This window comes from Martes martes (assembly GCF_963455335.1).
Source record: "Martes martes genome assembly, chromosome: X".
Lineage (NCBI taxonomy): Eukaryota > Metazoa > Chordata > Mammalia > Carnivora > Mustelidae > Martes > Martes martes.
This window is the reverse complement of record NC_137897.1, coordinates 40197212-40212317: the sequence shown is the minus strand read 5'-3', so window position 1 is coordinate 40212317 and position 15106 is coordinate 40197212. Positions and strand designations below refer to the sequence as shown.

General features: G+C 41.0%; 1 protein-coding gene across 1 annotated transcript in view; it reads right to left on the bottom strand.

Moving 5' to 3' along the window:
* The window catches only part of ZNF81 (zinc finger protein 81), a 106547-nt gene extending 91977 nt beyond the window's left edge, over window positions 1–14570 (bottom strand). Inside the window, exons 1-3 of the mRNA XM_080795037.1 lie at window positions 14511–14570; window positions 12882–12909; window positions 8738–8976 (exon numbers count right to left, since the gene is read on the bottom strand). Coding sequence (XP_080651163.1) covers window positions 8738–8809 — 72 coding nt within the window. The 5' untranslated portion in view covers window positions 8810–8976; window positions 12882–12909; window positions 14511–14570. The remainder of the gene's footprint in view (window positions 1–8737; window positions 8977–12881; window positions 12910–14510) is intronic.
* Between the last annotated feature and the right edge of the window lie 536 nt (window positions 14571–15106).

Sequence of the window (15106 nt, the reverse complement as noted above, 5' to 3'; positions counted from 1 at the left end):
TGGTGAGGATGTGGAGAAGAGGGAAGCCTCATGCACTGATGGTGGGAATGGAATCAGGTACAATCACCTCAGTAGACAGTGGGGAGGTACTCAAAACATTAAAAATAGAATTACTCCACGATCCACTGATGCCACAACTGGGTACTTACCCAAGGAAAATGAAAATACATATCCGAAAATGTATGTGTACCCCTATGTCAATTGAAACATTATTCACAATAGTTAAGATTAAGGAAGGAACCCAGATGTCCATCAACAGATGAAAGCATAGAGAAGATGTGGTACACACACATACACACACACACACACACATACACACTCTCACACTGGAATGTTACTCAGCCATAAAACAGAATGAAATCCTGGGACTCCTGGCTGGCTCAGTTGGTGGGGCCTGTAACTTGATCTTGGGGTTGTGGGTTCAAGCCCCATGTTAGGTAAAAAGATTACTTAAAAATAGAATCTTTAAAAAAAAAAAAAAAGGAATGAACAGGAGATCACACAAGGAAAACACTTCCCCAGAGGCACTGACTGGGAAAATGAGAGGGGCTGATCACTGTGAGTTCTTACAAGAGGCAGAGCTCAAAGACTGGAGGTTTAGAGGTCTGTGCCATGGCTGGTGTGAGCCCAGCAGGTGCCATGGCTTTCCTGCAGAGAAGGAGGGCGGAGGCCTCAGGGCCAACAGCATGCTCTGAGGATTCCCTGGGACACACTGGGAGAGACAGTTTCCCTTCTTGGAGGACATTGGTGAGCAGTGGCCTTGTGTCTCAGGGGCCAAAAGAGCCAGCAGGCACCATTGTGCTCCCTGCCACTTAGCGTAGGAGCAGCGACACCTGCTGATGGCGGCTAACCTGGACACTGTCATTTTGTTGCGTTTTACTCTAAACTCCAAGCCCCTGTGCTTTGGTGTGATTGCCCTTTTGGGATAAATTGCCACCAGCCCCAGTGCTTCAAGACCCACCCCCCGAGGACCACTGAAGGACCACAACCATGCTGGGTCCCTAATGTTTGGAGTTTTAAAACGCAGCTGGCCCGCCTGGAATAAAAGACAGGTGCCCTGCACTGCCAGGCAGACAAGTGGCCTGGACACGGACAGGGTGAAGGCAGGGATCTGAGGGACACCTGGGACATACGAGGTACGAGGGGAGAGGGTTTGCTCTTCTGTGAGGACTTCCTGGACAGCAACGGGCACAGACTCCCCTGTCTGGGGATGAGGGAGAGGGCTGGTGTGATTTTTCTCCCCTGCCCAGTAGGATGCACTGAAGTCAGGGAGCAACACAGCACCCACAGTAGGGCTGGAGCCACTTACACCAAGCCCCACCTCTCTGTACTCAGCACATGTTTCTTTACTAGGGCCGGTGTACCTGAGACCCAGGGCAGCAGGCTCCTCCCCCAGAAGACCAGCACAAACCCCCCACATATACCACATCTCCTGACCACAGAGTGCTGCAAGCTTCAGCTTGACTGGAAATAGTATCAGGTCTCTTTTTAGCAAGCAGACCAGAGCACACCTAGTTAAAACTCGCCACACTCTGGCCAAGGTCCAAATGCTCCCCACTGCAGGCAAGGAGATACTCTGCAGGAGACTGACCGGACGGAAAGAGCAGCAAAAACACAGCAGAAGGCACACAGCATACACCAGAGACACTTCCTGAAGCATCAGGTGCTGGACAGTATAAGACTACTTCTTCATTAGGCCATTACTCTCAGAAGCAAGAAACATTACAAACTTTCCTAACACAGAGGAGAAAACAGAGACCTAGGGGCACCTGGGGGGCTCAGTGTCTGCCTTCGGCTCAGATCAGATCTCAGGGTCCTGGGATCGAGCCCCATGTCAGGGTCTATATCACCAGGAAGTCTGCTTCTCCCTCTCCCTCTGCCCTTCCCCACTGCTTGTGCTCTCTCTCTCCCTGTCTCAAAAAAATAAATAAAATCTTAAAAAAAAAAAAAAACCCAGCCCAGAGACCTAGACAAAATGCCAGGATAGGGGATTCATCCCAAAAGAAAGAACAAGACAAGTTCAGGCCAGGGATCTAATTGAAATGGATATAGGTAATATGCCTGACCCAGGATTCAAAGCAACAACCATTAGGATACTAGCTGGGCTTGAGAAGAGCATAGAGGACACCAGAGAAACCCTGGCTGCAGAGATAAAAGACCCAACTCAAAACTATCAGGCCAAAATTTAAAAAGCTGTAACTGAGATGTGAAATGGACTGGATGTAATGACCACAAGGATGGAAGAAGCAGAGGAATGAATAAATGATACAGAGGACAAAATTATGGAAAATAATGATAGAACCGGGAACTCAGGAACTCCATAAAGCATAATAACACTCATACTATAGGAGTCCCAGAAGAAGAAGAGATGGAAAATGGAGCTGAGGTTTATTTGAAGAAATTATAGGTGAAAACTTCCTTAATCTGGAGAAGGAAACAGACATCCAAATACAGGAGGCACAGAAAACTCCATCAAAATCAACAAAAGCAGGCCAACACCAAGACACATTGTGGTAAAATTTGCAAAATAAAGAGATAAGGGGAAAAATCCTTAAAGCAGCAAGGGAAAAGAAGTCCCTAATTTATAAGGGAAGACAAGTAAGGTAAGCAGCAGATTTTGCCATGGAAACTGGCAGGCCAGAAGAGAGGGGCAGGACATATTCAACGTGCTGAATGGGAAAAATATGCAGCCAAGAATATTGTATCCAGCGAGACTGTCATTCAGAATAGAAGGAGAGATGAGTTTCCCAGACAAACAAAAACTAAAGGAGTTTGAGACCACTAAACCAGCCCTGCAAGAAATATTAAAGGGGACTCTTTGTGTGGGAAAGAAAGACCGAAAGCAACAAAGACTAGAAAGGAAAAGAGAAAAGCTCCAGAAACAACCACTTAACAAATAATACAATGGCAACAAATTTGTATCTTTCAGTAATCACTCTGAATGTAAATGGGCTACATGCCCCGATCAACAGATACAGGGTATCAGAATGGATATAAAAAACAAGACACACATTTTAGACCCAAAGACACCTCCAGATTAAAAGGGAGGGAGTGGAGAACCATTTGTCATGTTATGGATGTCAAAAAAAGCTGAAGTAGCCATACTAACATCAGACAAACAAGATTTTAAAACAAAGCCTGTAACAAGAGATGTAGAAGAGCATTAAATCATAATTAAGGGGTCTATCCATCAAGAAGATCTGACAATTGTAAATATTTATGCCCTCAACTTGGGAGCAGCCAAATATATAAATCAATTAATAACAAACATAAAGAACTTATTGATAATAATATAATGATAGTAGGGGACTTTAACACCCCACTCACAGCAATGGACAGATCATCTAAGCAGAAGATCAACAAAGAAACAAGGGCTTTGAATGACACACTGGACCAGATGGACTTAACAGATCTACTCAAAACATTTTCTCCTAAGGCAGCCAAATATACATTCTTTTCGAGTACAGATGGGACATTCTCCAGAATAGATAACATCCTGGGTCACAAATCAGGCCTCAACCAGTACAAAGAGACTGAGATCATACCACGCATATTTTCAGACCACAACGTTGTGAAACTTGAAGTCAACCACAAGTAAATATTTGGAAAGATCACAAATACATGGAGGTTAAAGAATGTCCTACTAAAGAATGAATGGGTTAACCAAGAAATTAAAGAAGAAATTTAAAAAATACATGGAAGCAAATGAAAATGAAAACAGGTTAGTCCAGAACCTTTGGGATGCAGCAAAGGCAGTCCTAAGAGGGAATTATATAGCAATACAGGCCTACCTCCAGAAGCAAGAAAATCTCAAATATACAACCTAACCTTACACCTATAGGAGCTAGAAAAAGAACAGCAAATGAGTCTAAAGCCAGCCAAAGAAGGGAAGTAATAAAGATTAGAACAGAAATAAATGACACAGAAACAAAAAAAAAGTAGAATAGATCAATGAAACTAGGAGCTGGTTCTTTCAAAGAATTAACAAAATTGATAAACCCCTAGCCAGGCTTATCAAAAAGAAGAGAACAGACTCAAAAAATAAAATCACAAACGAGAGAGGAGAGATCCTAACAAATACCACAGAAATACAAACAATTATAAGAGAATATTATGAAAAATTATATGCCAACAAATTGGGCAATCTGGAAGAAATGGATAGATTCCTAGAAACTTACAAACTACCAAAACTGAAACAGAAAGAAAGAGAAAATTTGAACAGACCGATAACCAGCAAACAAAATGAATCAGGAATCAAAAATCTCCCAATAAACAAAATCAGGGCCAGATGGCCTCCCGGGTGAATTCTACCAGGCATTTAAAGAAGAGTTAATACCTAGTCTTTAAAAACTATTCCAGATTATTTGACCATAGAGTTGAGGGTCCATATCTGGGCTCTCTACTCTGTTCCACTGGTCCATGTGTCTGTTTTTATGCCAGTACCATGCTGTCTTGGTGATCACAGCTTTGTAGTAAAGCTTGAAATCAGGTAACGTGATGCCACCAGTTTTATTTTTGTTTTTCAACATTTCCTTAGCAATTCGGGGTCTCTTCTGATTCCATACAAATTTTAGTATTATTTGCTCCAGCTCTTTGAAAAATACTGGTGGAATTTTGATTGGAATGGCATTAAAAGTATAGATTGCTCTGGGCAGTATAGACATTTTAACGATGTTGGTGGGAATGCAAACTGGTGCAGCCACTTTGGAGAACAGTGTGGAGATTCCTCAGGAAATTAAAAATAGATCTTCCCTATGACCCTGCAATTGCACTGCTGGGTATTTACCCCAAAGATACAGATGTAGTGAAAAGAAGGGCCATCTGTACCCCAATGTTTATAGCAGCAATGGCCACGGTCGCCAAACTGTGGAAAGAACCAAGATGCCCTTCAACGGATGAATGGATAAGGAAGATGTGGTCCATATACACTATGGAGTATTATGCCTCCATCAGAAAGGACGAATACCCAACTTTTGTAGCAACATGGACAGGACTGGAAGAGATTATGCTGAGTGAAATAAGTCAAACAGAGAAAGTCAAGTATCATATGGTTTCACTTATTGGTGGAGCATAACAAATAATATAGAGGACAAGGGTAGATGGAGAGGAGAAGGGAGTTGAGGGAAATTGGAAGGGGAGCTGAACCATGAGAGACTATGGACTCTGAAAAACAACCTGAGGGTTTTGAAGGGGCGGGGTGGGAGGGTGGGGGAACCAGGTGGTGGGTATTAGGGAGGGCACAGATTGCATGGAGCACTGGGTGTGGTGAAAAAACAATGAATACTGTTACGCTGAAAATAAATAAAAAATTGAAAAAAAAAAAAACTATTCCAGAAAATAAAAATGGAAGGAAAACTTCCAAACTTATTCTACAAGGCCAGTATTACCTTGATTCCAAAACCAAAGACCCCACTAAAAAGGAGAATTACACGCCAAAATCCCTGATGAACATGGATGCAAAAATTCTCAACAATACACTAGCAAATCAAGTCCAACAGTACTTTAAAGGAATCATTCACCATGATCAAGTGGGATTTATTCCTGGGCTGCAAGGTGGGCCAACAACCACAAAGCAATCAACATGATACACCGCACTAATAAAAGAAAGGATAAGAACCATATGATCCTGTCAACAGATGCAGAAAAATCATTTGACAAAATACAGCACCCTAGGGGCACCTGGGTGGCTCAGTGGGTTAAAGCCTCTGCCTTCGGCCCAGGTCATGATCCCAGGGTCCTGGGATCGAGCCCCACATCGGGCTCTCTGCTCAGCAGGGAGTCTGCTTCCCTTCCTCTCTCTCTGCCTGCATCTCTGCCTACTTGTGATCTCTGTCTGTCAAATTAAAAAAAATACAGCACCCTATCTTAATAAGTTTACTCAAGAAAGTAGGGTAGAAGGAACATACCTCAACATCATAAAGAGCATATACAAAAGACTTAGAGCTGATGTCATCTTCAATGGTGAAAAACAGAGCTTGACTCCTAATGTCAGAAACAAGACAAGGACACCCACTCTCATGTTATTTAATACAGTACTGGAAATTCTAGTTTCAGCAGTCAGACAACAAAAAGAAATATAAGCATCCAAATCAGCAAGGAAGAAATCAAACTTTCACTCTTTGCAGACAACATGATACTGTATGTAGAAAACCCAAAAGACTTCACTAAAAAACTGCTAGAACTGACAAATTCAGTAAAGTCACAGGATACAAAACCAATATACAGAAATCTGTTGCATTTCTATACACCAATAACGAAGCAGCAGAAAGAGAAATCAAGAAATCAATCCCATTTACAATAGCACAAAAAACGTAAGATACCTAGGAATAAACCTAACCAAAGAGGTAAAAGATCTGTACTCTGGAAACTATAGAACACTCCTGAAGGAAACTGAAGAGGACACAAAGAAATGGAAATGCATTCCATGCATTCCACGGATTGGAAGAACAAACATTAGTAAAATGTCTTTACTTTCCAGAGCATTCTACACATTTAATGCAGCCCCTATCAAATATCACCAGCAGTTTTCACAGAACTAGAACAAACAATCCTAAAATTTGTATGGAGCCACAACAGATTCTGAATAGCCAAAGAAATCTTGAAAAAGAAAAGCAAGGCTGGAGGCATCACAATTCCAGACCTCAAGCTCTATTAAAAAGCTGTAGTCATCAAGACAGTATGGAACTGGCCCAAAAACAAACACAGAAATCAATGGAACAGAATAGAGAACCCAGAAATGGACCCACAACTATATGGTCAACTAATCTTTTTTTTTTAAAGATTTTATTTATTTATTTGACAGAGAGAACACAAGTAGGCAGAGAGGCAGGCAGAGAGGGTGGGGGAAGCAGACTCCCTGCTGAGCAGAGAGCCCGATGCAGGGCTCGATCCCAGGACCCTGAGATCATGACCTGAGCCGAAGGCAGAGGCTTAACCCACTGAGCCACCCAAGCGCCCCATGGTCAACTAATCTTTGACAAAGCAGGAAAGAATATCCAATGTGAAGAATTCTTTTCAACAAATGGTGTTGGGAAAACTGGACAGCAACATGCAAAAGAATGAAATTGGACCACTTTCTTATACCATCCATAAAAATAAGTTCAAAATGGATGGAAGACTTAAATGTGAGACAGAAAACCATCAAAATCCTATAGGAGAACACAGGCAGCAACGTCTTTAACCTTGGTCACAGCACCTTCTTACTAGGTAGGTCTCTGGAGGCAAGGGAAACAAAAGCAAAAATGAACTACTGGGACTTCATCAAGACAAAAAGCTTTTCACAGCAAAAAAAAAAATCAACAAAACTAAAAGACAACCTACAGAATGGGAGAAGATATTTGCAAATGACATATCAGATAAAGGGCTAGTATTCAAAATCTATAAAGAACGTATCAAACTGAACACCCATAAAACAAATATCAAGTTGAGAAATGGGCAGAAATATGAACAGACATTTCTCTAAAGAAGACATCCAGGTGGCCAACAGCACATGAAAAGTTGCTCAGCATCACTCATCATTAGCGAAATACAAATCAAAACCATAGTGAGATATCACCTCACACCTGTCAGAATGGCTAAGATTAACAACACAGGAAACGAAAGACGCTGGCGAGGATGCGGAGAAAGGGGAACCCTCCTACGCTGCTGGTGGGAATGTAAACAGGTGCAGCCAGTCTGAAAAACAGTATGGAGGCTCCTCAAAGAGTTAAAAAATGGAGCTACCCTATGACCCAGCAATTGCACTACTGGGTATTTATCCCAAAGATACAAAAATACTGATTCAAAGGGACAATGCACCCCAATGTTTATAGCAGCAATGTCAACAATAGTCAAATTATGGCAAGAGTCCAAGACGTCCATTGACTAATGAATGGATAAATAAGAAGTATATATATATTGAGCCATAAAAAAGAATGAAACCTTGCCATGTACGGTGGTGTGGATGGCACTAGCGAGTATTATGTTAAGCGAAATAAGTCAGATAGATAAAGTCAAATATCATATGATTTCACATATATGTGGAATCTGAAAAATAAAACAAATCAAAAAACCAGAAACAAAGAGATTCTTAAATACAGAGAACAAACTGATGGTTGCCAGAAGAGAGATCGATGGGTTAATGGCAAAATAGATAAGGGGGATTAAGAGTTCGAACTTCCAGGTATAAAATAAGTAAGTCAGTCATAGGAATGAAAGGTACAGCACAGGGAATAGAATCAATAATACCGCAGTAACATTTATACGGTGACAGGTGGTGATTACACTTACTGTGGTATTTAGCAATGTATACGACTTTCCAATCAATATGTTATACATCTGAGGCATGTCTCGGAGGCTCAGTCAGTTAAGCATCTGACTCTCGATTTTGGCTCCGGTCATGACCTCAGGGTTTTAAGACTGAGCCCTGTGTCAGGCTCCGCACGGGGCAGGGAACCTGCTTAAGATTCTCTCTCTCCCCCTGCCCTTCTCTGCATCCCCCCTCTAAAAAAATATGTTGTCCATCTACAAGTAATATAACATGGTATGTTAATTATCCTTCCACAGAAAAGTCCATAAGCTAAGATAAATAAAGCAGCCATGGACAAGAGAAGGAACTTCACACAAGGGACATGAATGACCCATAAAAATTCCCTGATTGTGCTGCTTGCTTAAGGAAGAAGTCATACAAATCAAAATCATGAGACACTATCTTTCATCCTGGATGAATTCCTAGCCTTGGGCCCCTCTTCCTCCTCACCTCACAGGAGTCGTCACAGGTCCCCATGCCCGGAGCCAGGGATGGCCCAGGAGAGCTCCGGTTGGCTGGCATGTTCCCACTGGACCTCAGCCCTCCAGCTCTCTTGCTGATGCTCCTCCCACAAGCCTGAAGCCAAGTGGGGTCCGTGGACTCAGTGAGAGCTGTCGGGGCCAGGAAGCAGCTCCTGCGGCCTCCACTACAGGGTCTGGCCCACAGGCTCCACGAAGACTCCAAGAAACCTGGAAAGACAGTGTCCACATGGTCAGTCATTCAGCATTCACCCCACAAATGCTTCCGGGGAGTACCAAAGTACAGTCCCTGGCCTGGCCTTGCATACTGTGGGGTAGACACAGTCCAGTCAAATAAAAGGCATGACCTATTCTAGTCATCCATAAAAATGGAATATGAGCAAGACCATGAGATATAGACGACCATCATTAAAACCTTAAATTCTCGTTTTGGCAACTTGTAGTGACGAGAATATAAAAACGTTTCTCAAGCCTTCTTTTCAAAATGAGTCAAAACTCTTCACCTCAAGGGGTTGTGAAAATTCAATGAGATGATGTTTATAAGGCACCTGGCAGCAGGCTGGCCCAGGGAACATTTAATTCACATTAGCAAGTACTGTCATTATTTTAAGGGATCAGGTAATATGCGGAAGGGGGTACCTCACTTAATTTGCACAATGATCCTCTCACCCGTGTGTTGCCACAATTACTATTATTTCATTTTATGCACACAGAGACAGAGGCTTAGCGATATTAAGTCAAAGCCAGTCTACCTGGCTTCAAAATTCACCTTCTCTTCTCAACACTAATGCACAGTACTTTTTGTGTGGTAGGCTGAAATAAACATGGTTCTGTTTAACAGATGTTAAGAACCTGACTATGATTTGGAACACACAAAAAAAGTAGATTTTCTTAAAACAGAAGAGATAGGCCATAAGGAAAATGCTAATAGCCTGGGACTCCAACGTCTTAACTACCTCAGAATAGTCAGGGGTAAATGTGTTTCTCCTCTCACAGGATCTAGGGAGGAGAGGATGTCTCTGTGTCTATGGTGAGGAACAATTTTATTCTGATCAACCAATAAAAGCACTACAGATTTAGTCATTCTTGCTGGGAAAGGGAAAGTATCCTTTATAAGATGAAGAGGAACTTAATTAAGAAAAGCAGAAGTAAGAAATGGGATAAAGAGGAAACAAGAAAGTAAATAAGGAATAAAATAAAAGGCATGAACAAGTTGAATTTTAAACCCATAAACATGATGTTATATCAGAGAAAGACTATGCTTTCTTTCCTGACGCCCATGGAACTTGTATACAATTCCATTAAATAACTTGGCCACGAAGAAAATCTAGTAGGGGCACCTGGGTGGCTCAGTTGGTTAAGTCAAGCAACTGACTCTTGGTTCCAGCTCAAGTCATGATGTCATGGGTCTTGGGATCCAGTCCCATATAGGGCTCTAGGCTCAGCAGGGAGTCTGCTTGAAAGAGTCTCTCCCTCCCACCTTCCCCTCACTCACTCACTTGCTTTCTCTCTAATAAATAAATCTTTAAAAAAAAGAAAATCTGGTAGATGTTTTAATGTTGGGAATTGATAGGCTACATGGTCTGATCATAACATAAGACGTTCAGTATCATTAGTCATTAGGGAAATGCAAAGCAAAACCAAAATATTCCATTCATTAGCAGACCGCTTCACATCCATGAGGATGGCTAAAATAAGGGCTAAAAAAAGACAGTAGCAGGTACTGGTGTGATGGGAATAAACAGGAGCTATCATATGTTGCTGGTAGAAATATAAAATGGTATAGAGCCACTCTGACAAACAGTTTGGCAGTTCCTCAAAATGTTACCCATAGAGTCACTATATGATCTAGCAACTCCACTCCTAGGTCCCTCGCCAGGAGAAATGGAAACACATGTCCGCTCCAAAGCTTATATATACAACTGTTCACAGCGGTATTATTCATAGTAGCCAAAAAGTGGAAACCACCTCAATGGCCATCAAATGAAAATGAATAAACAAAATTTAGTATAGCCATACAATGGAATATTATTTGGCAATTAAAAAGAAGTACTGATACATGGTGCTACAGCATGAATAAACCTTGAAGTCAGTATCTTATGGGAAAGAAGCCAGTTGCGAAAGACCTCATATTTTATGATTCCATTGATGTGAAATATTCAGAATAGGCAAATACATAGACACAGAAAATTGGTTAGTAGTTGCCTAGTCCGGGGGTGTGGGGTGGCATGAATGGTCAATGTCGGCTAATGTGTATAAGGTTTCTTTTCAGAGGTATTGAAAATGTTCTAAAATCAGATTGTGGTGATGACTGTACAACTCTGTGAATGTAACAATAACCTCTGAACCATACGCTCTAAATAGATGAATGTTATGGTACTGGAATAGATCTAAATTTATTTTGTATATCTAAACAAGTCTGTTTAAAAAAAAAAAAGAAGACTTGCCTAAATAACCCAAGGGTCAAAGTGGGAAGTCAATACAGAAGCTACTCGAGTCTTACGAGAAATCATGGAATACACTGAAGTCATACAGAGTGAAATTTACAGCTTTAAGTGACTTGATTATAATTAAAAATAAATATAACAAAAAAGAGCTATGTATTCAGCCTAAAACATTAGAATTAGAAAAAACAAAACTAGGTAAGCCCCCCCAAACAAACTAGTCATTAATAAAAATAAATTAATTAAAAATAAATTAAATATAAAAATAAATTTAAAAATGAAAATATTAAATAATTCAAATAAATATACTACGGGTTTAAAGAAAATAAAGAGCTGGTCCTTTGAAATGACCAATGTTATAGATAACCCCCTAACAAACCAGATAAAGGAGATGAGTTGTTGGGTTTTTTTTAAGATATTATTTATTTATTTGAGAGAGAGTATGTGAGAGAGTGCGTGTGTGCATGCACACACAAGTTGGGGGAGGGGCAGAGGGAGAGAGGACGAAGACTCCCTGCTGAGCAGGAAGCCCGATGCAGGGCTTGATCCCAGGACCCCAAGACCATGACCTGAACCAGGGCAGATGCCCAACCAACTGAGTCACCCAGGCACCCCAAGGAGAAGAGTTTTATATATATATATATATATATATATATATATATGTATATATACATATATACACACACACACACACACACATATATATGCATATACAGAAATATATATATGTATATATATATTTTTTCCAAATATGTGGAAAATCTTTCTCAGGGCAGTGTTTCAAAGTAGTTATTGTGGGATATTATGCATAACTGTATAGCAACATATTTTAATCCTGATGTGAAACAGGTGCTTCCCTAGCAAGGTGTAAATTAACAAAGTTAATACAGGAAAAAACAGAAGAGAAAAAAAATGTAGAAGAGACCAGGAAAAAATGACATAAGACAACAAATACAAATAGTAAGACTGACACGTAGAAAGGAAAGGCAAACAGTCCATGGATCTCAGGGCCTGAGGAACAACACACTCATGAGTTCCCTAGGTTTCCTTTTCTTCCCATATATCAGAAACAGGACACTGGAGAAGTTTATAACTCAGAACTGTCAACAGCCATAAACGAAAAAGCTCTGAGAAATGCCTACTTACCTTAATCACAGGACCAAGAAGAGGGCTTAACTAAATACCACCCCACTCCAGCCAAATACTAACAGAAAACACATTCTCTTAAAGCACCCAGGCAACATTCTCCAAGACATACCACACCCAGGGTTATTAAACAAACCTCCATCAATTGCAATCTATATCCTCTAATATCACCAAGCTAGAAATCAACAATAGAAAGATAACAGGAGAGTCTCCAAACACTTGAAAATTAAACAATACATTTCTATATCACCCATGGATCAAAGAGGTGGTCTCAAGGCAAATTAAAAAGTCACGAATGAAAATAAAAATACAACATATCAAAAGTTGGGGGATGCAGATAAAGCAGTGTCAAGAGGGAAATTTATAGCACTGAGATGTTTACATGAGAAAAGAATTAAGGTCTTAAACCAATAATTTAAGCTCCCACTCAAGAAACTAAAAAAAGAACAAAGCAAACCCAAAGCAAGCAGAAGGGAGAAAGCAATAAATATAAGAGCATAAAGCAATGAAACTGAAAACACTTACCAAACTGTTGAATCACTCTATTGTACACCTGAAAACAAACAAAAATAGTTAGATAAAATATATATGTAAATACAGAAAAAAAGAAAGAAATTGAAAACAGAAAAACAATACAGAACAATCACTGAAACCAAAACCTGGTTCTTTGAAAAAAGTGATAAAATTGGTAATCCACTAGCATGACTGATAAAGAGAAAAAAAAACAAGATACAAATTACCAATATCAGAACTGAAACATAAGATATAATTACAGATGCTGCAGCCATTAGACAAAAGTAAGGGAATACCACAAAAAACTTAAATGCACATAAATTGAACAACTTGGATGAAATAGTCCAATTCTCCACAAAACACAAACTTCCACAACTCACCCACTATTAAATATATCTCTGAAAAAATTTAAATAGACAACCTGAAGCCATATAACTACCACAGAAGTTGAAGGCATCATCAAAAAGCTTCCAAAAGGAAATGTCCAGGCCCAGAGGGTTTCGCTGGAGGATTTTACCAAACGGTTAAAGGAAAAATTAGCATAATTCTACATAATCTCTTCCAGAAAATAATTCCTACCTCATTCTATGAGGCCAGTACTACTCTAACACTAACACCAGACAAAAACAGTACAAAAAACTAGAACTGTAGACCAATATCTTTCATAAACCGAGTGGCAGAAAATCCTTAAAAAAAAAAAAAAAAGCAGTAGCTAATCCAGTCCTGCAACACATGAAAAGAATTATACACTACAACCAAGTGAGGTTTATTCCAGGAATGTAAGGCTGGTTCAACATTCAGAAATCAATCAGTGCATTCTCCCATATTAACAAGCTAAAGAAGAAAAATCACAAGACCACATAAATTCATACAGTACTGACAAATTTCAACACACATTCATGACAAAACCAGACAGACACACAGATCAATGGAACAGAATAAAGAACCTAAAAATAGCCCCACACAAGTATGTGTGATTTATTTTTCACAAAGGTGCAAAATAAGTCAAGGAAGGAAGCATAGTCGTCAACAGATGGTGCCTGAGTAATTGGACGTCCAAACAGATGAGCTTCAATCTAAGTCTCACACTTTATACAACACTGAACTCAAAATGCATCGTGAACAGCAGCAGGAAGGAGAAACGGACCAATCACCAACACACTGGAGAATTTCTCTCCCCTCGGGAACAGGAGAAAAGGACAACAAAGAATGTAAATTTTGTATGACACAGGTGACAACCAAACAACTAAATATAATTTTTGATTAAAATATGGAACATTTATAAACATTCACCACGGCCTAGGCCACGAGTCTCCTGTTTCAAGGAATGAGCGGCACGTAGACATTTTTCTGACCACAGAAAACTAAGGCTAGAAATCTATTAAAAAAATAAACTTTTGGAAACTAAAAACGCACTTCTAAATAACTCGCGGGCAGAAGAAAAATCAACTTTTAGGGAACACTTAGAACGTAATGTACCGAACCTTGGGGGGTCTTAGAGTGAACTTCAGGACCTTAACGTTGAGAGAAGAGGAAAGCCTGCAAAATAATGATCGAATCATACAGCTATGGTTAGACAACCGACTCCACCACTGACCACACAGAATTCCCCAACACTCACGCTCCCCGGGGCCCCATCACCTCCACATCCCTCCGACACAGAGCACTGAGATCCTCCTGACAACTATTAAACCACTGCTGAGAACCGGAGCCGCTTCCGGTCACCACCCCTAGCACCGCCCCTTCTCAGGGTTTGGGGCGACAAACGAAGGGGGCGTGGTCCTGCACACGCGCAAAACCACGTTCGAAGTCGCTGTCAGCCCAGAGTCAACATGGAGATGTTACGGAATCGATGATTTGGCGCGTTCAGCGCCCCTCGGCCGCGTTGTCAGGCGGGGAACATGGCCGCGCCCGGGCCGCGCATCCGGTGGGGTGCGCCATGTTGGGGGAGTGACCATTCCGTACAGAGGGTAAGGAAGCCTCTAAACTCACAGAGGAGAGCAGCGGAGCTGTCTCAGTGGCGGGAAGCATGGGAGGCGTCGTTCTTTGGGGCGGTCTTCCTGGAGGAGGGGGTCTTTGGATCTGTACTCTGGATCTGTGTAATAATGTTCAGAGAAGCTGTAGGACCTCTGGAAAGACGCAGAGGTGCCAGTGGCTATTCTCTCTCGGCAGATACCACACGATGTGAACGGAGGGGAGAAGTCAGACTGGTTTACAGTCCTCTCCTGGAACATACC